Source organism: Chelonia mydas, chromosome 5 (assembly GCF_015237465.2).
Source record: "Chelonia mydas isolate rCheMyd1 chromosome 5, rCheMyd1.pri.v2, whole genome shotgun sequence".
In the NCBI taxonomy this organism is placed as follows: Eukaryota; Metazoa; Chordata; order Testudines; family Cheloniidae; genus Chelonia; species Chelonia mydas.
This window is the reverse complement of record NC_051245.2, coordinates 37,275,077-37,296,828: the sequence shown is the minus strand read 5'-3', so window position 1 is coordinate 37,296,828 and position 21,752 is coordinate 37,275,077. Positions and strand designations below refer to the sequence as shown.

At 43.3% G+C, this 21,752-nt stretch overlaps 1 protein-coding gene across 1 annotated transcript in view; it reads left to right on the top strand.

The window, feature by feature from the left end:
- Positions 1-21,752, top strand: part of PDE4D (phosphodiesterase 4D) — a 1,166,661-nt gene that overhangs the window by 353,726 nt on the left and 791,183 nt on the right. The window contains exon 3 of the mRNA XM_043547759.1: positions 12,541-12,776. Within this exon, the coding sequence (XP_043403694.1) occupies positions 12,541-12,776 (236 nt within the window). The remainder of the gene's footprint in view (positions 1-12,540; positions 12,777-21,752) is intronic.

Genomic DNA, 21,752 nt, shown 5'->3' with positions numbered 1-21,752 from the left:
GAATTGGGGTGGTAGTTCAGGGTGGGAGTGTAATGAGTTACTGAACAATAGTTTTAGGAAAGGGCTCTCTTCAGTTCTGAGTCTCATGTAGTTCCTAGACAAACAGACATATTTATAGGGATATAGACTACCTTTCACATTTAATTTGGCTAGATTAGTTGCATAATCTAACTAAATTTTGTTCTCCATTATAGTTTCCATTTATATAATGTAAACTCCCTTAATTTGAAAACCACTATGATGTTCAGTCTGAGAGCCCAATTCTCCAGTCACTCCACACAATGAAATCCATGGAAGTTGCATGTTTTTAACTATTCCAGAACAGGACTGCAGTGTTTACCCTTTTCACGGTTTGCATTTTATCCACTTTGTTAAAACCTGACATACATACTGGTCCTAGAGGTGGTGAAAATTTTTCAATCAACAAATCGGGTCTTGCCAAATGAAAATTTTAACAAGAAAATGTTTTTGACAACATTTTTTCTAAGGGAAATTTCAAACTTTTTTTTGTATTGTTGGGTTAGCTTTCATAAACCAAAATTAAAAGAAACATTGTAGTCAAATCAAAAGGAAAATTTACATTTAAATAAGTTTTCATTTTGATATTTTCTAAATTTCCAGCAAAAATTCTAAATATTTACAGTGAAATATTTTTGTTCAAAATTTTGTGTGAAAAGGGGAAACTTCTTCATTAAGCTTCAGCTCATAGTATTTCTTAGACTGGGGGACTCATTTTACAACGTGGTCATTGAATTGTCCAAGGATCAAATTACTGAATGCCTCAGCAGCCTGTTTTTAAACAGAGACCGTTAAAGTTACAATATATTTCTAAATGTGTAAATATGTGGTCAGACTTTTCATTTTTGTGTATCTGAAGTTAGGTATCTAAATCCAGAGTTAGGCATGTCAATAAGTGGCCTGATCATCAGAGTTGCTGAGCATCTCCTACATCCAAAGCAGTCAATAGACGTGATGGTGCTGAGCACCCCTCCAATGAGATCCCTTGCTGAAATGACTACATATGTATTAGTGCCCAAAATTTAGGCACCCAAATATGAAACTTTTGGATTTCAGCTTTAACTTTTTGCTTGTACTTTCCTCATAATTTAGGAACAGAAAAATACGACTAAGTAAAGTTGGGTTATGAAGCGATGATGTATTTCTTTGTATCACTTTAAAAGTCATGTGGTGCCATGTTAATTTTTTTTTCTTGTGAAAAGGGACTGAAGAAGCACTTGCTCATCTTTTGGGCTTTAGTTTTGCAGTTTCTCTTCTCCTGACTTCTCTCATACAATTACAACTGGTCTATTCCAAGACTGCAGAACTCCTGAAACTTGTCAAAAACGTACAAAACACTAGCACTATTGTGGATGGACTGTTGTCTATCAACTTCCAACCACTCCCATCAGCTGGCTAAATCTTGTGCAACTATTTTGAAATACAGTAGCAACTAAGTTAACTCTTTGGTACACATGTTCTTAGTCTAGTCTTGTCTCCACATGGTATGGGATTTGAGATTGTTCCTGAATGAGCTCCTCTCATGCAATTGGCAATGTGTCATCAAACTATAGCCAATTCAGCTTTGTTTGAATAAAACCCATGAAGTTTAAATCTATACATATGAGCTTTTGTTACACATGCAGTAGAGAAAACAATCCTGTTGAAATTCTTTCCTGTAGGAAAAGTAGGAAGCACATTGTAATCTTAAAATATATATAAATTCAGTAATCTGAATAACCTAATTTTTGTCTCATCTGCTTTTTGCCATCTAATAAACTCTTTTTAAAGAACTCCCAATTTTCATTCAAGTTTTTCTGTCTAAATTCTCCCCTCCCCCCGCAATAAATTTTGGTCCTAATTTTGCCCAGCTTTGTGAAATTAGGTCTTTTAAATGTACGAAGTGTGTAAATATATATTTTTGGTTGGGGCTGTCCTCTGTTTGCCCATTATTGAATGTAATCAGGTCATGTTCATTGGTCCCTGGGCAACAGCCAACTTCCAGTCCAGTAATTAATTTTTTTTATCCATCATGAGAGCCAAAATAGTTTCCTCAAGTTGAAGAGGTGAAGCAACTTGTGCAAGGTCATACAGTAAGTCAGTGGCAGAATTGGGAACAGAACACAAGTCTCCTGAGCCTTATAGTTTTATGCTAAGTTATAGAAATGCCTCTGAGTTCTAATTATGATAGAGAAGGGTAAATAGGAATCAGTAGGGAATTTTCTTAACACATTAAACCATTTGGGGCTGCCTTTTATCTACATTGTGGAAGATTCCAAAACCAATTGAAAAGATTAATTTACCAGTTGGACAGTAACTGTCCATCTTCCCTTATGTGAAGAAATATTGTCTCCCCAGTTGTGCCAGATAAAAATCTGTGCCCTTTTATTCCAAGGCAAAGCAGTCTAAAGGTTTTGAGATTGAGTCAGGAAGGAGGAAAAACAGCTACAGCTATGACTCTGATTTGAAGTAAAAGTAAAAAATTCTGCCTTTTGAGTGCAAACACTTAATAAAAATCTTCAGAGTGAGATTCTGACAGGTTTTTAATGCTGCAGTGAGATACAATCTCGTGTTCAATTTGTATAATATTTCCAACTACGTGATGAGACATATAGTAACTGATTCATTCTGAACACGTTTTTTATAAAAGGGGTATTTTCCTGAGAGTGTTTGCTTTATGGAAAGAAGAGGGAAAGAAGAATCTAATCACATAATGGCTAGATTTTATTTTATTGTGGGATTAAAAAATATGAATCATTGTCATTTCTATAGTACACATGAACAATTGTAAATCGTGTTGCAAAATAACCTGAAAATGATATATGGATAATTTGTCATTTAGTAACTCTTTTATAAAAAGAAAAAAACAGTAATAGTTTTTTGATTTGGTATATTTTTTTCTACATATATTTCTGAAGGAATAAATGGTCTTTGAGAGGAAAAAATGTACAAAAGTATGAAAATCTACAAAAGTAGGGGGAGGAGGTGGAGTAACTGTAGGAGTGGACTGGGGAAGGGAGTATATATTTTAAAATCTGTGAAATGACTACACCAATAAATAACACTACTGGATTTCCTGCACTTTCCATAGGTGGGTAAGTATTAGTATACCCACTTTACAGAGGGGTGGGTGGGTGGGGGGAAGCAGAGAGGTTAAGTGACCCAGGGCACTGGAGTAGGCTGGAGCTGAGAAGAGAACAATAGCCTCGTGGTTCCCAGTCCTTATTCTCTGGATCACACTGGATGCAACTTTTTTGTTTGTTCATTTGTGTCCCACAATTAAGAAGTGGCCAACTCCCCACCATTGCCTAGATTTGGAACTATTTCAGCCATGCAGAGTTCTGTTAAGTTCTGCTGCTGAGTGTAGAAAGTGAGCGATGGATCAAGAAGGCTTACAAAAATTCTGCTATGATGTCTCCAGTATTCAGACATGAATAAATGTACTTGTTAAAAAAAGCGAGACCTTTTATTTGAAATGTCCTACTACCCCCAAGCTTTGGAGCTGGGTCTTGAATTTGTGTCTGGGTTGTGCCTTTGTCTTCCCTGTGAAAGTCTGCCCAAATCTGGCCAAGTTAAATGCCTTTGACAAATCATGGTTGGTACATATCCAGACAGACATCTTGGATTTTAGCAGCTACAGTCTCCAAAGATTCCATCCATGCTTGAGCCTCTCAGAGTTCCTACTGCTGACTAGACTGTGCAGACACCCCCCGCCCACCCCTCACAGAGCAGCTCAGCATGCTGGGTCCCCCCACAGGCCCTACCTATGATTGCACTGCATGGACCATTCCCACAGGGCAATTGAGCATGCTTCTTCTAGCCCAGACAACAGGGACTCAGAATAACTTTCCCTGTTATGCCTATTCTCAATTTCTTAATCTGGGCACTGGAAATGAGAGCTGGTTCCTTTCTCACCTATGCTCTCATTTCCAGTTTGCTAGCATCAAGGCAGAGTGGAGGAGGAACCCATCTTATCTGATTGCACAGGGGCAAAGGCCAGAGTAAGGTGAGAGAAAAGAGTAGCTTGAGACCAGCTGTCGGGTGAGATGAGGAGCTGACTTGAATTGGAAGGACAAACCTGGGGCTGATTGGACAAGGAGACCAGCACTGTCAGAGGCCATAAGTCTCAAACACCAGTTCACAGGGCTCTTAGGAGCCAGTAAGTGTTAACAGTTGCCAGAACTACAAGCTCAACACTTAAAAGGACTCCAGTCCTGGGACCTGACTGGTGGCACTGCGGGGGTCCAAGCTGGTTCCCAGCTTTTATTTAAACCAAACAGAGGAACAGGAAGTTGTCCGTGTATCTGGGTTTCCCCTGTTTAGTACTGCTTCCTCTGTGCTATGTGCTCCTGATTCTGGTCTCCTGGTAACCTGACCCTGCCTGACACCTGCACTCTAGCCTCTCTTGGACTCTTGATCTCCTGGTTTCTGACCTGGCTCGGTTCCTGACTCATGCTCTGACCCTAGGTCCGACCACCCATGTAGCAGTAGTGACACACTGGGAATGGACAGCGGTACTGAGAGCTAGTGGGGAGGGAAGTCTGGATCAGGCTGTGTGGGGAGGCTGAGACTGGAAGCCAATGAAGTAAATGGGTGGTGGGGGCTGGGAGCTGACACTCAGGTCAGACAAGGAGCTGGGGGAAGGAGGAAGACTGGAACTAGCTGGACAAGAACGCTGGGATTTGGAACCTGTGAGAGGGGTGGTGGTGACAGATCTAAGAAGGAGCTGGGGTGCTGGGGGAGAGCTGGGCCTGGATATGCAAAGAGAATAGGACAGGAAGTCAGGGAGGGAATGCAGAGGATGAGATTGCAGAGGAAGACTGGGAATGGGAGCTATGTGGGGGAGAGCGGGAAGAAGGAAGAGACACATAGGTCAGCCTGAGCCAGGAGTGGGGAACTGGGACTGGCTGAACAAGGAGACTGGGGACAAGGAGTAGGGTGGAAGGGGGAGAGTAGGACTAGGAAAAAGGAGGCAGGGGTGGTGAAGAGAGAGGAATGGGACAGGCTGGAAGGGATGGGGCAGAAGGGGTCAAGGTTGGGGGAAATGGGTAGAAGTCTTTCCTCCAGAGCCTGGATTGGGAATCGGGGTACAGATAACAGAAGAGCAATTCCTGATTTTTACTATTCCTTTAGTGCCAGCAAATATCTATGAAACCCCCTGGCAAAGTGTGTGTGTCGTTCTTCTAGTGCTGGTCCACCGAGTTGATGCTGACTTACAGTTGCTATCAGTTGCTCTGTTAGCTGAAGTGGCAGAGCGGTCTGTGCAGTGGATCTAAAGGGGCTCCAATGCTGCAGATGTCCCATGTGGGTATCAGTATGATGCCACATGAGGGAATTTCTAGTTTTTGTTGTTGTTTGGATTTTTTAAAAACCAAGGAAATTACACACACAAAATTGTGTTAATATTATAAAGATTGCAAAGTCAAGCACTCAAAAACTAAAGAATACCAGAATTAAGGTTGCATTTGCAACCTTTATTTGGCCCCCTTGTTTGTATACATTATGATATAGTTTAATTTACAAGATTACATGATAACATAGTAATTTGTTTTCCATGAGACCCCTGCCTCATTTAATACACAGGATGCATGAGCTCTGGGGAAGAATCAGGGTTGGGTAGTGAAGGAGACTGTCTGTAAGACCCCTGTTTCATTTGCTGCAGAAGCTGGGAAGGGGTATAGTGAATGAAGCAGGGGACTGCAGAAAGGGAAAGGACGGTGTCATAGTTAAGTCAGTTGAATGCCACTCCAGAGAACTGGATTCTATTCCTGTCTCTGCCACAGAGTTCCTATTTGATGCTAGGTAAGTTACTTCAAATAAACTTTTCAGAGATGGTCATTGATTATATGTTCCTCACTTTCTGTGTGCTCAACTTGAGACCCTGGAGCCTGATTTGCAGAAGTACTGAGCACCCATAGCTGCAACTGAAGTCAGTGGGAGCTGTGCTTGACTATATGAAGTGCCATATAATGCTATGTACTCCAAATAATCAGTTCCTCGGCATCTAAAATTATGTTCTTGATCTTAATCTCTCTGCTTCTGTAAAATGAGAATAATACCCCTTCATATTTAAAGGTGTTGTAAAAATGATGTTTGTGGTAATGTCAGCTACTATAGTCATGAGTGCCATAGAAAAGCCCTTGAGGAAATTAATAATTGTGACTTCAGAGAAGGATTCAAAAAGTGTGCAATATACTTCCCCACAATACATTCAGAAAAGAAATATGGGAAGGATGTTTATTTTGATTTAGTGGAATTTACCTCTCAGAGGTCTGGATTGTTTCTGGCTCTTACAGGGCTGTGCAATAGGAAGGGCATAAGGAGTCATTCCCCTGCCTTGTAAGGCCAAGCAGAGTTGCAGTCCCTGCACTCATGAGCATACAGAGACAGGTCTCTCCATGCTCCCCAGGGGCATACGGTGGTCCAAAGAGGGCAGGGCAAGCTGGGGAGAGTTGGGACTGTAGTCTGTCGCCACCCATCTCTGGACCACCCTACAGAGTGGAAGTGCAGACAGAGTGGAGGATGCAGCACTGCTGAGTGCAAGGGAGCACCAGGCTGTCACCTTCCCAAATTCCTCCTGTTTAGGGTTGCCAGGTATCCGGTTTTCGACCAGAGCAGCTGGTTGAAAAGTGACCCTGGCGGCTCTGGTCAGCGCTGCTGACCGGGCCACTAAAAGTCTGGTCGGCAATGCAGAGGGGCTAAGGCAGGCTCCCTGCCTGCCCTGGCTCTGCGCAGCCCCTCGGAAGCATCCAGCATGTCCAGCCCCTAGACGCAGAGGTGATCAGGGACTGCAGCCAGTGGGAGCTACGAGGGCAGTGCCTGCAAGTGCAGGCAGCGCACAGAGCCCCCTGCGCCTAGGAGCTAGAGGGACATGGTGGCCACTTCTGGGAGCAGTGCGAAGCCTGGGCAGGCAGGGAGCCTGCCTTAGCCTCGCTGCACCACTGTCTGGGAACCGCCTGAGGTAAGCGCCGCCTGGCTGGAGCCTGCACCCCTGCCCCAGGTCGGAATCACTTCCCGCATCCTAACTCCCTCCCAGAGCCTGCACCTGCACCCCAGTCCCCTGCCCCAGGTCGGAACCCCCTCCCGTACCCAAACTCCCTCCCAGAGCCTATACCCCTTTCCCAGTCCAGAGGTCACACCTCCTCCCACACCCAAACTCCCTCCCAGAGCCTGCACCCCCTCCTGCACTCCAATCCCCTGCCCCAGGCCTGAGCCACCTGCCGCACCTCAAACCTCTCATCCCCAGCCCCACCCCATAGCCCATGCCCCCAGCTGGAGCCTGCACCCCCTTCCACACCCCAATCCCCTAATCCAGCCCTGAGCCTGCTCCCACACTCCAAACCCTTTGGCCCTAGCCTGGAGCCCCCTCCTGGACCCCAACCCCTCATCCCACACCCCCATCTGGAGCCCTCACCCCTCCTGCACCCCTGCCCCTGGACAGAGCCCCTTCTGTACCCTGAAACCCTAATTTTTGCCCCCACCCCAGATCCTGCACCTCACCCCTCCTGCACCCAACACTGCCCTAGCCCAGTGAAACTGAGGGAGGGGGAGAGCAAGCGATGGAGGGAGGGGGACTGAAGTGAGTGGGGCTAGGGCCACAGAGAAGCGGTGGGGCAGGGGAGGGGCCTCAGGGCGGGGAAGGGGCTGGGGTAAGGGTGTTCAGTTTTGTGCAGTTAGAATATTGGCAACCCTACTCCTGTGCTCCTCCTAAAGAGGGGCAGCTCCATGCCACCTCCAGGGCAAGACTGTACCTTCCATGCACAGTGAATCTCACCAGGAATAAGAGTTACCTTCATCTATCTGTCCGCTTCTAATTGGATGGATTTGGATATAGAATATTAAACTGGGTATCTTAAATGAAAGGAATAAATGTCAGATATTTAATACTTTTCGGGTAACCTATAAAGGTTGTCGTACAGGAAGGTGTTGGTAGCTTCCAGCAACCCTGTCCTTTGATCTATGGGCAGTCGCAGACCTCACTGAAGCTGATGGCATGCTAGCCATCTTTCATTCAGGCAAACTAAGGTAGCTGAAAAATAGAAGGCATTGCCCAAGGTGCTGGACCATATGAAAAAGCCTGAGCAAGAGCTAACTTAGGGAAGATAAGAGTTTCCATGGGATTGATTGTAAACATTGGGACTGGTTCTTGATTAGTGGAGACATGCACCTGTGTGGGTGAAAAGAACCAGAAAGTGGGTGAAGAGCAAGAGAAGCAGTGTGAGTGTAACCCTGCAAGGAAGCTGAGAGAGAGCACTTCTTTTGCGCAGAGTACTGGCTGGAAAATCAGCCTGGACATTGTGAGTAAGGAAGCTGTCTCCTGTTTGTTCCTATGTGTTCAGGGAAACAGGAGGTGGTGTACGTTCTTTGTAAATACACGGGATTGCACCAAAGAAACATCTGACTTTTATAATCTGTTTTTCCTCCTAATGGATGCACCCTGGCAAGTCTGCAAATATTTTCTAATCACTCAGGCTCAGAGGCAATAACCTAAGTAGTGAAGTAAGCACAAAAATAACTACATATTATGAGTTGTTTGGTTGAGCCCTGTTAACTTACACAATTTGATGGAAACAAAAAAGGCAAATTAAGGGATTTTTCTTGTAACCAGAGGCTAAAAGGAATACATTGTACTGGGAAATGTTTCTTTTATATTTAATTAATTGCCTTTTAAAAATAGGTAGCATTAAAGCATTTAAAAAACAAACAAAAAAACCTGAGGTAAGATCAGCTTTTCAGCAGTCATGGAGCATGACAGTGGCATGAAATGAACAAAGGAATGCACAGTGGGAAGTACATGCAAGCAAACATCAATTCTCACCTGTTAGCTTCTGCAAATTGGTTTGCAGAGAGCACCAGGTGTGTCACTCAAATGGACTAAGTGTGACATTTTATCCACAGTTTAGAATAATTGAAATGCATTGCACTGAATCACTTCCTTGGCAGGCATCCCAAGCAATGGCATGCCATTTATTTGGTTCTGAGTACATGGGTTCTGCTGTGTGTTGTAATGGAAAATCCCCATCTTTTATAACTAAAGCTTGCCAAAGTCATTAAAAAATAGACTTTCAAAATTGTATACTAAGGTTCTGTGGTGCATTTTACAAAATGGCTTTAGAATTTGATACCATTAGTGCTTACTGATGGGCTGTCAGCGATGTCAAAGCTGTTTTGAAAAAGCTTAACAAATATGCAGAACTAACACTTCTTTTTTTTTATAAAAATTCCTTTTCATAATACTAAAAAGAAATTCTAGCAATGCATTTTATTACTAGTATACCTGTGGGGTGAGTAAATCCATTCAGGCCAAAATTTGCCAACTTGGATAACTAATTGCTTGCACCTAAATCAGTGGCCTGATATTCAGAGCTGCTGAATTAATTCTCCAGTGCCTTCAAATGAAACGTCAATTTCAGTGCTCTCACTCTAGGCACTAACTTTCAAAATTTTTGCTTCAGTCTTTAGCCTTGCACATTTTTTTTAAAGATTGGGATGGTGCCATATATGCCAGTGCCACTTACCTTTTTCATTTTTACAGATGTCTCTTTAGGGGCAGTGGCATAATGTATTCACGTTCTCAGTACAACTAGTTCACTCTATTCATTCTTCGCTTCTTTTCCTGGATTTTTATTGAAGTTTTCAGAATTGCAACTCCTCCTTCACTGGCTAAAAATCTGCTTTTTGTCAATAGTGAACTTGATTAGAAGACCTACAGTGACAAGTACATCATTTTAATCTGGCACCAAATGCAGCAAAATCTTTCACACAGCTCTAGGCCATAATTAACTTTTTTTACTTTTTCATTATTTTTTATTTTACCTCCTCATTAAAAACACACATTAGAAATGCCAAGCCTTAAGTTAAACTTCTCCCTGGACGACTGTAACACATTAGACACTTTTGTGGAGTATTACAGTGATTAATTTCACTGTTGATTCACTTTTGAGCACACCATATTATACACACCATATTATAATTCCTATAATTTTTAATTGTTTTACGATTACGTTGGCTATTTTTCTTAAATTATTAATTTTCTGACTTAAATGGTAATTAGAAATATTTTAGTCATAGCCTAATCAGCAAGTTTTAGTACAGCTGTAGTTTATTAATATTAGTCCTGAGATGAGTAATGAGAAAATCATTGTATTAATAGCCCTGGGGCTCCTCTCTGTGTACACAGAACAGATACACGTAGGCACAGTGTCAGTTTCCCCCACAAAATCCGTGGCCAATGTACTTCAATCCCGACCTGAGGGGCCACTCCTAGGATAGAGTGGGCATTTAGTCTCTGACAATTCAGCCTTTTAATTTTATAATGAGACTGCCAAGAAGGGTGCAAGTTTAGATGATGCTTTTTGTGTTCCCAACACAAGCCCATTGGGAAATGGAACGAGACCACTTGTAAGCGTGGGGAATTTTCCCGGCTTATACACTACCCCGGTGAAATAGGCTAATGAAAGGATCTGAGTCCTTGCTCCCACTTCCTTTACCCACAGGCCTGCCTGACCTCCAGGGCTCCCCTTCCACTGTCCTGTGTGGCAGAGTCCTCGTAACACCAACAAGGCTGGGCCCAGGATTCCTGGGGGGCTTGACCCCCAACCTTGTTGTGGTCACTTAGGGCAGGGGCTAGGGTGTCCCCACTCTGGGGTGCTCTCTCTGCACTGGATGCTTCCCTGACCCACTGATCATTTCATACAGTTCAAAGCAAATACAATTTATTAAACAGCAATCAATTAAAAAAAATAAGGAAAAAATGGGAAAGGTTAAAGGAAAACACGTCACCCCGCTCTGTGGCATAGGGACGTCACAACCAGCATCTCTGGAATGGAAGGGAAGTTCAGTCTGTTCCTCACAAGTCCCAGGGCAGGTCTACACTACAGCCCGGATCGACGCTCTGAGATTGATCCACCAGCGGTCGATTTAGCAGGTCCTGTGAAGACCTGCCAAATTGACAGCAGATGGCTCTCCAGTTGATCCCTGTACTCTACCCCCAACAAGAAGAGTAAGGTAAGTCAACGGGAGAGTTTCTCCCGTCGACCCCCTGCGGTGTAGACCCTGCGGGTAACTCGACCTAAGGTACGTCGACTCCAGCTACATTATTCACGTAGCTGGAGTTACTTAGTGTAGGTTGACTTACTGCGGAAGTGTAGACATAGCCCCATGCCTCCTCCTCAAGCCCTGGCTGTGCTGCGGGGATGCTGCGGGTTGGTCACGTGCTCTGGCGGTGGCCACATGCTCTCAGGCTTTAGGTGGCGGGACCCTTCTTCCCAGCATCACCCCCGCCCGATCGGGGTTATGATCCCCCTCCAAGTCTGGCCTGCAGAGCCTCTTGGCTGGGGGGCGTCTCCCTGCACTAGGCCCACTGCCCAGGTTTCTCCTCGCTCTCCCCAGCTGCTCACCACACCCAGCTCCAGACTGCTCCAGCCCCAGCCTCAGCTCCAGTTCCACTCTGCCTCAGCTCCAGCTCCGCTCTGCCTCAGCTCTGCTGCTGCTCTGTCTCCAGCTCCCTGGGCTGCTTCTCTGGCCCCTCTGGCTCTGGTTGCTGCAGCTCTGCTCCCAGGACAGGTCTCTGCTCTGTGGGCGGCTTCTGTGACTCTGCTCCCAGCACTGACCTGCTTCCTGGGCTGTTTCTCTGGCACAGCTCTGCTCCCCAGCTCAGCTTGGGCCCCTGTTTTCTCCTTAGCTCGGCCCCATTCTGTCTGACCCAGGCAATTCCAGCTCACACGGAGGACGGGACCCCCCTGGCCTCCTGACTCCCTCATTAGCCTGCCTGCCCTGTCATTCAGGCTGACCTGGAGCATTGGCCTCTCCCCATTGTTCCTGGGGACTGTAAGCATTAGGGGACTGTCAGCCTCAGCGTCCTGATTTCCCATTGACCCTTCCACTTTCTTTTGATATTGGGAGCTAGCCAACCAAAAAAACCCACTGAGTTTTAGTAAGGGGACAACAGTTCCCTTACATTATTTTAATGTAGGACATTGAATAAATCACTGAGTGGTCTATGTACAGGGTGTATACAAAGTTATAAATATGTTCTAGAACATAAACATATTTATAACTTTGTATACACCCTGTACATAGACCACTCAATGATTTTTGGGACCAGCATGTTACCAGTTCGCATATGCTACTTTACATGACATATTTTAGATACAGATTATGACCACAGTCTGTTAGGTGTAGTGAGTATGTCAGGCCTGACAAGAGTTGCTGACAGGATAGTGAACCACCAGTGGGGCTCTGTGTTACATAGATAAACTGGATTGCAGAATACATTGATTCCTACATTACTTCCCATAAATAGCTGTTCATTTGCTATTACAGCAAGGAAGCATCTGTCAATATTGTATTGGTCACTACATTCATCCAAATTTCTTCAGTTTACCCCACCTAGCTACTTTTCCCACAAACAAGATTCTTTTCGGTTTAACACCTATGCCAACAGTTCTAGGACTACCTCAGAGATTTTTAATTAATTTGTATTATAAAAAAGGAACTGGAGAGGAGAATTATGAAATAAGATCTGTGTGTGTGTGATTATAGATTTCAGAAGAAACACTGTACTCCAACACTGAAGACGAAGGCCCTTTCCAAGGAATGGAACCCTATCTTGTGCGGAGACTTTCCTGCCGCAATGTCCAGCTTCCTCCTCTGGCTTTCAGACAATTGGAGCAAGCAGACTGGGATAAACAGAGTGATATGGAGACTATACCAAGGCCCACCAGTCTTCCACTAAGGATTCCTCCATTAATTGCCATCACATCTGCAGAGGCCAGCAGGTAAGTGTTGACCTGAAATGTTTCCCACTTTTACTCCTTTATTTTCAATAAGAATTTCCTTTAAAATGGACTCAGAAAATCTTCATAGCTAAAATGTTAGACTTAGTGCAAAAAATGAAGGTAGATATTTTCCCCCCGTAACACCAAACCAAGAAATGAAAATGATTGCTACAACTGGAGTAAAAATGTCTGTTCTGTAATGTATGGAACCATTTTGGTAGTGCTGGTAGAAAATATGAACAAAACATGATACAATGTTTTCTAAAATTATGTGACTGAGACTTAGTCATGCTGCGTATACACCCTTGGTCATGTCAAACAGAAATATTGTAAAAAAGTGACTCAGACCATTTGGGATGTATTGTATTAAGAAAAGAGACTGCCAGAGACTTTGATATCTACTATTGGTGCAATTTGTGGCTTCAGTATATATGGAAATATTTCGTATGAGTACAACTTGAAAACTAAGTCAGAGAATTTTGAGGGGATTAGGTCTTTGTTCCTAGTTGTCAATCAATAGATATGTTAGACAGATAGTTGTACATAATATGTTATGGCTGTAGTAGTTTGTTGTCCTATTCTTATGGAATTGTCTCCTATCTTGTCTATGACTTCACACACTCTGAGTGTGGGTGTGTTTTATAGGTACGGCTGGCAGTGCCACTATTAAGGTTGTGTGACACTTCCCATTATTGGACCCTGTTTTCAGTTGCTTGTAACTTTGCCAAATGTTAGCCATGGTTTGGGATGAAATTTTACGTGCCAGATGTCTGCCTCAGAGTGATGATGATGGCTTTTTTTTAAGCTTCAGCCAAAATGATTCAGCCATTTCAGAGAACAGAGTTACAGGAAAAATAAGCGTTGGTTTTTTGGGTTTTTTTGCCCATGTTAAAATCATTTTGAGAACCGTTAGTGCTCCCAGGCTCTGTAGCAGGGATTTGATATATGGTAATGAGAACAGAGGGAGGGGGGCAGGAAGGCCTTTGTGTCAGGGATGTGCCATTTGCTTTCCCTGTGAAAATCCACCCAAATTTAGCCAAGTTATTAGCCTTTGAAAAATCTCAGTTTTGCCCATGATCAGTATAGACTTGCTAGAGCTTTGCAGATAATTCCCTGAATATTCTGTCCAAACTGAACATACTCCTTCCTGGGGCTGAGCAGGATTTTCCCTGTAATTGTAGTTCTGGGCTGCTGAGGTCCAGGCATCAAACTGTTACCACATCCCCCCTGAGTCTTCTTTTCTTGAGACTAAATATGCCCAGGGTTTTTTGAACCTTTCCTCATAGGTCAGTTTTTCTAGACCTTTTATCATTTTTGTTGCTGTCCTCTGGACTCTCTCTGATTTGTTCACATCTTTCCTGAAGTGTTGCCCCCAAAATTGGACACAGTACTCCAGCTGAGGACTTACCAGTGCCAGGTAGACCGGGACAACTACCTCCCATGTCTTACATATGATGTTCCTGTTAATACACCCCAGAATATTAACTGTTTTCACAACTGCATCATATTGCTGATTCATATTCAATTTGTGTTCCACTATAACCCCTAGATTTTCTTCAGCAATAGTACCACCTAGCTATTTATTCCCCATTTTAGAGTCAAATATTTGATTTTTTTTTTCCATGGGTGGCACATGAACCCCCAGTTCAGGGAGGCTAGCCCCCTGCCCTGCCTCTTCAGCCTGAAGCCCTGCCCCCACTCGGCCCGCTACCCCCTCACTCTTGCCCACCGGGGCCAGAGGATCCTGGAATCCCGCACTGCGGCCAGAGAAGCCTTGGCCAAGCAGGCCCGAGCCGTCCCAAGCCCCAGCCTGCCTGCCCACCCGAGCTGCCCTGAGACCCTGCCTGCCGACCCAAGCTGCACCCAGCCTATCTGCCTGAGCTACCCTGAGCCTCAGCCAGCCAGAGGAACCCCAAGCCGTGGTTGCCTGGAGTAGCTCTGAGCCCCTCTGTGGCCTGGCCCTGGGGCCATGGCAGGGAACATTAGCGGAGGTTTGGGGAGGCTTAGCCTCCCCAGGTCTCCATTATATGCTGCCCATGGATTTTTCTATCCTAAGTAGAGTACTTTACATTCGTCTTCATTGAATTTCATATTGTTGATTTCAGACCAAGGCTCCAACTTGCCAAGGTCATTTTGAATTCTAATCTTGTCCTCCAGAGTGCTAGCAACCCCTCTCAGCTTGGTGTTGTCTGCATCTTGTATTCAGTAACATTCACTGAAGATAATTGTTCCCCAAATGGTAAAAAGGTAAATGTTGTACAATTGGAGAAAAATACTCGTGTGTGTGTGTGATAAGAAGCAATATATGGGACAGAAAGTTCAAATAAAGAAGTAATTATGAATTTCTGGTGGGTGAATTGGTTCCTGTGTTGAATTCAAATATGAAATAGGGAAGGCAGTTTAAAGTATATTCCAAGTAAATAATGGATATATCCATACTCTTTTTTTAAAATAAAAATTTCTACCCAGAAGGTGGTGTATTATATGTGAGCGGTGTGTGTATGTGTGTGCAAGAATCTCATGTAGGTATTAGAGAGAACTCCCTGTTCTTCCTAGAAAGCCTGTGCCTTTTTGCTCTCTGCCTATTAAAATTAGTTTTGAAATCAGGCAATATAAGATTTATTTGTAAGTAATTTCTTTTGCTGTGAGTAATAGAGAAACTGTAAATCCTCAGCCTATTGGGTGAAGCTGCCAGACTGTAAAAACAACACAAACAATTATTACAGTAAACATTTCTTTGGAAATATAAAATCTTTATCTCTCACAGTTTTTCTTTATCTGAAGTGCCTTTTATGTGGCTGCAGAGGAATATTGTTTAGGAAATAATAGCTAACTGTTTTATGCCATTTTGCTACTTGCCAATTCTCTCAAGTAGCTTTGATGTCTCCTGTTCAGAATGTTAGTAATGCCTACCAAAAGTCTACAGAAAGGTATGGATGATATCCAAGCTGCCTGTCTCTGTGAAATTACCCAAGTACAAGATACCTATTGCTCCTATAGGGACATAGCAGACCTCCCTCACTCTGGTGTGTGAAAAAATTCAAGTACTATAGGGAATTCTGAAGATTATTACAGGAGATGAGGACTCTTCTTTCATTGATGAATAGGTGGAGGGGGAATAATATACAATTAATAGAAATGAATTATAAGGAGGAAAAGTTTCATTATTTAAAACTTTTTTTTTAAATCCTAAGAGTGGGATTTAGAAATCCTATATGGCTTTCTTAGTAAAGCACTGTGAAATTATTATGACTCGAGGTGAAGCGCCAACAGTGTGTAAGACTTACAGTGAAGACAATCCCTGCCCTGAGGAATTTGTGATATAATGTATAAATTCCATTGTACAGGCTGAGGTCTGTTTTCTCCTTAGGAAGTCTAGGGGCCCATTTCTCTTTTCACACCAGTTTTGAAAAAGAGCAAACACCATTGAATTTAACAGAGTTGTTTCTGATTTACACCAGTGTAGATGAGTGAAATCAAAACTTTAATGTTCATTGCCAAATGATGAAAAATGGAAAGTTGTCCTCTCATTTCTATGAAGTCTTACTATTTAAGATGTAAAATTGCTTTTTCACATTGGCAAGCTATTCCTTTTTATTCCTGCTCATTTTCTTTTGCATGTTTTAAGAGTGTTAAATATATCTAGCCTGTTTCTGATCTCACGCTAGTGTAAAACCGGTTAATCAAGGCCATTGTTGAGATAAAGGATTTGTAGGCTTTATATTAATGTTTCACTTCTAGAGCAGCTAGCAGGAGCTGCAAAAATAAATGCTTGTCAATTGATGGGTTGAGCATGCTGCTGGTAGCAACTCAGTTACATTTATTAAATTTAGTGATTGCCTAACCTTCCGTATGGCAGATTAGAAGTATGCAGGCAGCCTCTTTTAATATTTATGAAAGTGCTTATTTTTTAGGGTTATTTTTCAACAATGAGCAATATATTCAGTTTGCATATATAATTATGAATGTGGTGTGTATATATATCATAAGATGGAATATCAATAATCGGTTTCTGCATGTGAAGAAATCCTTTAACTTCTAGTCTGTTTTCTTCAAATAACAAGTAGAGAGAGGTGACATTTTTCATATTTAATATTCACCAAAAAATGTAGTTTCAGGTTGACTGAAACTATTTGCAGATTTCTATTGAGTTCACTAAATAGTATTGACTGAACCAAAAAAGTTTAAACATTTTGGTAATGTTGAAACAAAACATTTTATTTCAACTCAAAAAATTTCATTTAGACTTTCAGGCATTTGACAAAAACAAAACAAAGGACTCACATAGCAGGGTGAGTTGGGGGTGCCTCCTTTATAAGTAGAGCCCTACCAAATTCCCGGCCATGAAAAACACACCATGGGCTGTGAAATCTGGTCTTGTGTGGTTTTACTATACTATACTGTGTATATGATATCGATTTCATGGGAGAGACCAGAGTTTCTCTAATTGGAGGTCCTGACCCAAAAGGAAGTTGCAGGGGGGGGTCACAAGGTTATTTTAGGGGCATCACAGTATTGCCACCCTTACTTCTGCGCTGCCTTCAGAGCTGAGAGGGACAGCTGCTGGGTGGGAGCCCAGCTCTGAAGGCAGCACCCCACCAGCAGCAGTGAAGAAGTAAGCGTGGCAATACCACACCAGGCCATCCTTACTGCTGCTAGTGGCAGCTCTGCCTTCAGAGCTGGGCTCCCAGCCAGCAGCTGCCCTTCTCCAGCTGCTGAGCTCTGAAGGCAGCAGTGCAGAAGTAAGGGTAGCAGTATCGCACCCCCCCTACAATAACCTTGCAAACCCTCCACAACTCCTTTCTGGGTCAGGAACCCTTCAATTACAACACTGTGAAATTTCAGATTTAAATAGCTGAAATCATGAAATTTACTATTTTTAAAATCCTATGACCATGAACTTGAGCAAAATGGACCCTGAATTTGGTAGGCCCCTACTTATAAGTGTTAGCCCTGTGTCTAGGGAACTTATTTCAGATATTAGACCTGGGTTCAATTCCCCCCTCTACATGATGAGTAGAAGAGATTTGAATTTGGGTCTCTCCCATTGCAGGAGAGGACCCTAGTCACTGAACTATGGGATATTCTCGGGCAGGTGTTTCTAAGTCTCTCCTGTTGAAGATCATCCACATTTTATAAATAAATAGTCATTGGAGCAGGGACTTAAACTTGGGTCTGTTTTGACCTTTCAGCCTACAAATTTGCCTGGGTGGGTTCAACTGTAAAAAGTATGTAAGAAATCATAAGTTGTTACAAGAACCTGTAATAACAAATGTTGATGGGAAAAGGTATGAAAGGGAGACAGAATAACTGAATTAGCCTCAACAAAAAGCCAAGTTGATATGGTTTAAGGACTGTGATGAAATTATGCTTGTTAAAAGCAGGTGCTGTGGAGCCCAAAGTTTAATGAACTAAAATGGGTATGTCGGTACTCAGGCCTAGTTAGCAACCAAAATAGTGACGGGATGTGCTATTCTACCATCACTCCCTTTCCGGGTCCTTAAAAGAAAGAGATTTTTGGTGAAAGTACAAAAGAAAAAATAGAACAGATGGAAAAGACAGAGGCAACAGCTTTACCATGGCCCTCACCCGCACTGTTTCCTGGCACCCTAGCCCTTCATCATCCTGATCCTGAGAGCTGTCTTGACCAGAACGAGCCAGAGAGAGAGGGACCCAGATGGCATTGCCACCCCCACTGGCTCCAGCTGAATCCCAAACATCAGCTGGAATGACCGTTGTTACCATCTTTGATACCATCTAAGAGACTATAAACGAAGGGGCCTTTTTCCTTCTAAAATTGGTCTTTAACATAAGAAGCAGCAATGACATCTCCAGCCCATCTCAACTCACTTCTCTTTTCTGCCAAAAGGATGGTTATTACTATCTTTGATATAATCTAAGAGACTGTCAAACAGGGAGCCAGTGACATCAGAACCAGGGGGGCCAGGTGGCCATAGCCCTCCTACTTTTTGAAAGTGGATGGACCCTGCATCCTTCCCTTTTTCCCTCTGAGGCCCCACCCCCTGGCCAGGCCAGTGTGGAGCCCGGCCAGGAAGCCCGGGCAGTTGTGGGAGCCATGCAGACCCCCCACCTGCCCGCGGTGCGGTGGGGGTGGGAGGTTTGAGAGCAGCCCCTACCCCGTGTCTCCGCCCACCCAGCCCAGGGGAGGTGGAGGGTTCGCAACTCCATGCTGGCTCACCACAGCTGTCCACGCGGCTCTCCACAACCCTGCTCCAGCCAGGGGGTGGGGCCTCAGAACCGCAGCCCAGCCATGATAAGAGCCGAGCGGGCAGCTGTGGGGAGCCGCAGACGTTCCATCTGCCCTGGGAGGGGGGGACAGGGACACGGGCTAGGGGTTGCTCTCCTTGGGCTCCCTGCAGCACAGGCAAGTGGGAGAGTCTGCTGCAGCTCCCCATAGCTGCCCATGCAGCTCTTATCATGGCCTGGTTGTGGCTCTGAGGCCCCTACCCCATTGCCAGAGCCAGGTGGGGGAGAGCTGTGCGGGCAGCTGTGGTGAGCCTGAGTCCCTCCACTTGCCCTGGGTGGCAGGGACACAGGCAGGGGGCTGCTTTAGGCCCCCACCCACTCCAGGTGCAGGCAGGGCGAGCTCCCTAGCCCTGCTCTGACTTCCGGCTTGGCTGTGGGTGGGTCCTTGGGGGAGCAAAGGCCCCTGACCACCCACTTTTGGGAAGGCTCCAATGCCCTTGCAGGGAGGGGAAGCGATTCCTTCTAAAAACTGTCTACAGCTAAAGGGAAAAGGAACGCAGGAAGTTGTTAAAATGAAAGCCTAATTTAATACTTTATATTTCAAATCCTTTAACTGTTTTTCCTTTTTCTATATCTTTAATAAAAGTTGAAAAAGATTTTTAATGGTGTGTTTGCCATGGTGCTAAGCAGGCTGAGGTCTTTGTACACCAAGCCCCAGATCTTGTTTAACACTTTATAATGTTGGACTGTGATTGGATTATGTTAATGTCTTTGGCCTGCTTATTTTATCTCAATACAACAGTTCCCCCATATTCTGGATGGGTGCCCTAAACCCTTGGGTTACAGAGTCATTTTCTCTCTTGCACTGGCTCAATGGCTATTAATTGCTACTATGAATTACCATGAATGATGATTGGTCCAGGGAAAGGACACTTGAAATGGTCTAGTCTGAATAAAACAATTTGATAGGTTAATCTGACTAAAAGGCTTCTTGAAATATGATCCAGGAATTTTCAGCCACCCATCCATGCAGATGCTATTGTATATTCCTCTTTCCTCTCCCATCCACAAGCAACTTCCATCTGGTTACTTCATCTGCAACAGATAGATGAGGTGACCAGCCACCTCAAGAATATCTCAATGTTAGTTTCAAAGGATGAAGTGCAGCAGCAATCTCCCCATCACACAGACACCCACCTCCAAATGTTACACTACCTCCAGGAATGCATCTGAGCCTGAGGAATAGGAGCCTTTAGATTGCTCCTAAAGCCTGACTTTTGCATGACAATGAGGCCAGCTGTCTCAATTGTTATAATGCTTCTGCCCTCTTAATGTACAATGTGATTGATGCAATCTGATGTGAAATGTCACATTCATGAGATGCCAATTCCATAAACGGAAAAGCCTAAAATGCATTTGGAGACTGCATTTAAACAGATATTTGGAACAAAAAATCTTTGGTATTTTGGGGAAAGGATGTTGTTAAACAGGCTTCTAATTACATGCTAGCAAGTTTCATGACATTTCACCTGTGTTTCCAATTAGGTGAGCGTGTTTCATATGATCAGTTTGACAAGCCCTTTTGTTACCCTAAAAACAAGTGTGGTTACATCTGAGCCAAGGATTAATCCTACTGCTAGTTCCAACAAACCCATTGACACTAAACTTTATCTAGAGGTTCACACAGAAATAACACCAAGGTACAAACTGCAGGATGTATGTCTTGTAACTGAGTTGTGACACAACTAAATAAATTGGTTAGTCTCTAAGGTGCCACAAGTACTCCTTTTCTCTTAACACAACATACGTTAACCTGAACTTGGAAGAAATCACATAACTCTTAGGCCTCCTAAGAGGTTTTAAACGATATACTTCTCTGATAACTTTAGACTTGGTACATTTTGTTATGAACCCATAAAGAGGCCCATTTCCATAGGCTGATTTGCTCAGATACTTGCATTTTTCTGGCAAGCATGAGTCTGTTTTCCAGCAAAGGGTCCATTTTAGAGTGAAAATGAGTCTCATGTCCTTGCCTGAAATATAGGCCAACATTTGCATTTTCTCTTAAATAACTTTCAGTATAATTGCAAGTAAAGCAAAATTGAGAGATGGATTCTCAGAAACATGCAAATAAAAATCAGTTTTTACTGCAAAATTCTGAAAATAAAAATTTCTGAATTTCACACAGCTGTACTCTGTATATACTCAAATTGCATTTCCTGTTACTATTTCCTGCTTTCTGTGTTGTTCATACACTACTCCTCAGGCATGAATGTTATTGTACTATGTAAGGTTTATTTTAAATTGCTCTAATATTGTTTAAATATATAACCAAGTAAAAAGATTTAAAAAAAAATATTGGTGGCATTAAAGACCATTGTGGTGACAGTGGCTTATACCATAGTAAACTTTTGGAATTTTAAATGTAGCACATTCTTAATCCATGAAACTTCATCTTTCCCATGCATCTGCTCCAGTTTAGCTAGTTGTTCAAAGATGATGTTAATGGAAAAATATTGTAGATTAGATAAGCAATGTCCTACTTAAATCTTTAAGGGTTGATCCAAAGTCCATTAAAGTCAATTAAAGTCTTTCTACTGACTTCTGTGGATGATAGATCTGTCCATACCTTGTTTTAAAGTTGTCCCTACTTCCCTCTCCCCTCTTTGAGATGCAGTAGTTTGGTCCTAATTATCAACTGTTTTGCCTATGAGACATGGCTAATTTCTCCTCATTTTTGAGAGGAATTATTTGGAGAATTAAGATCAA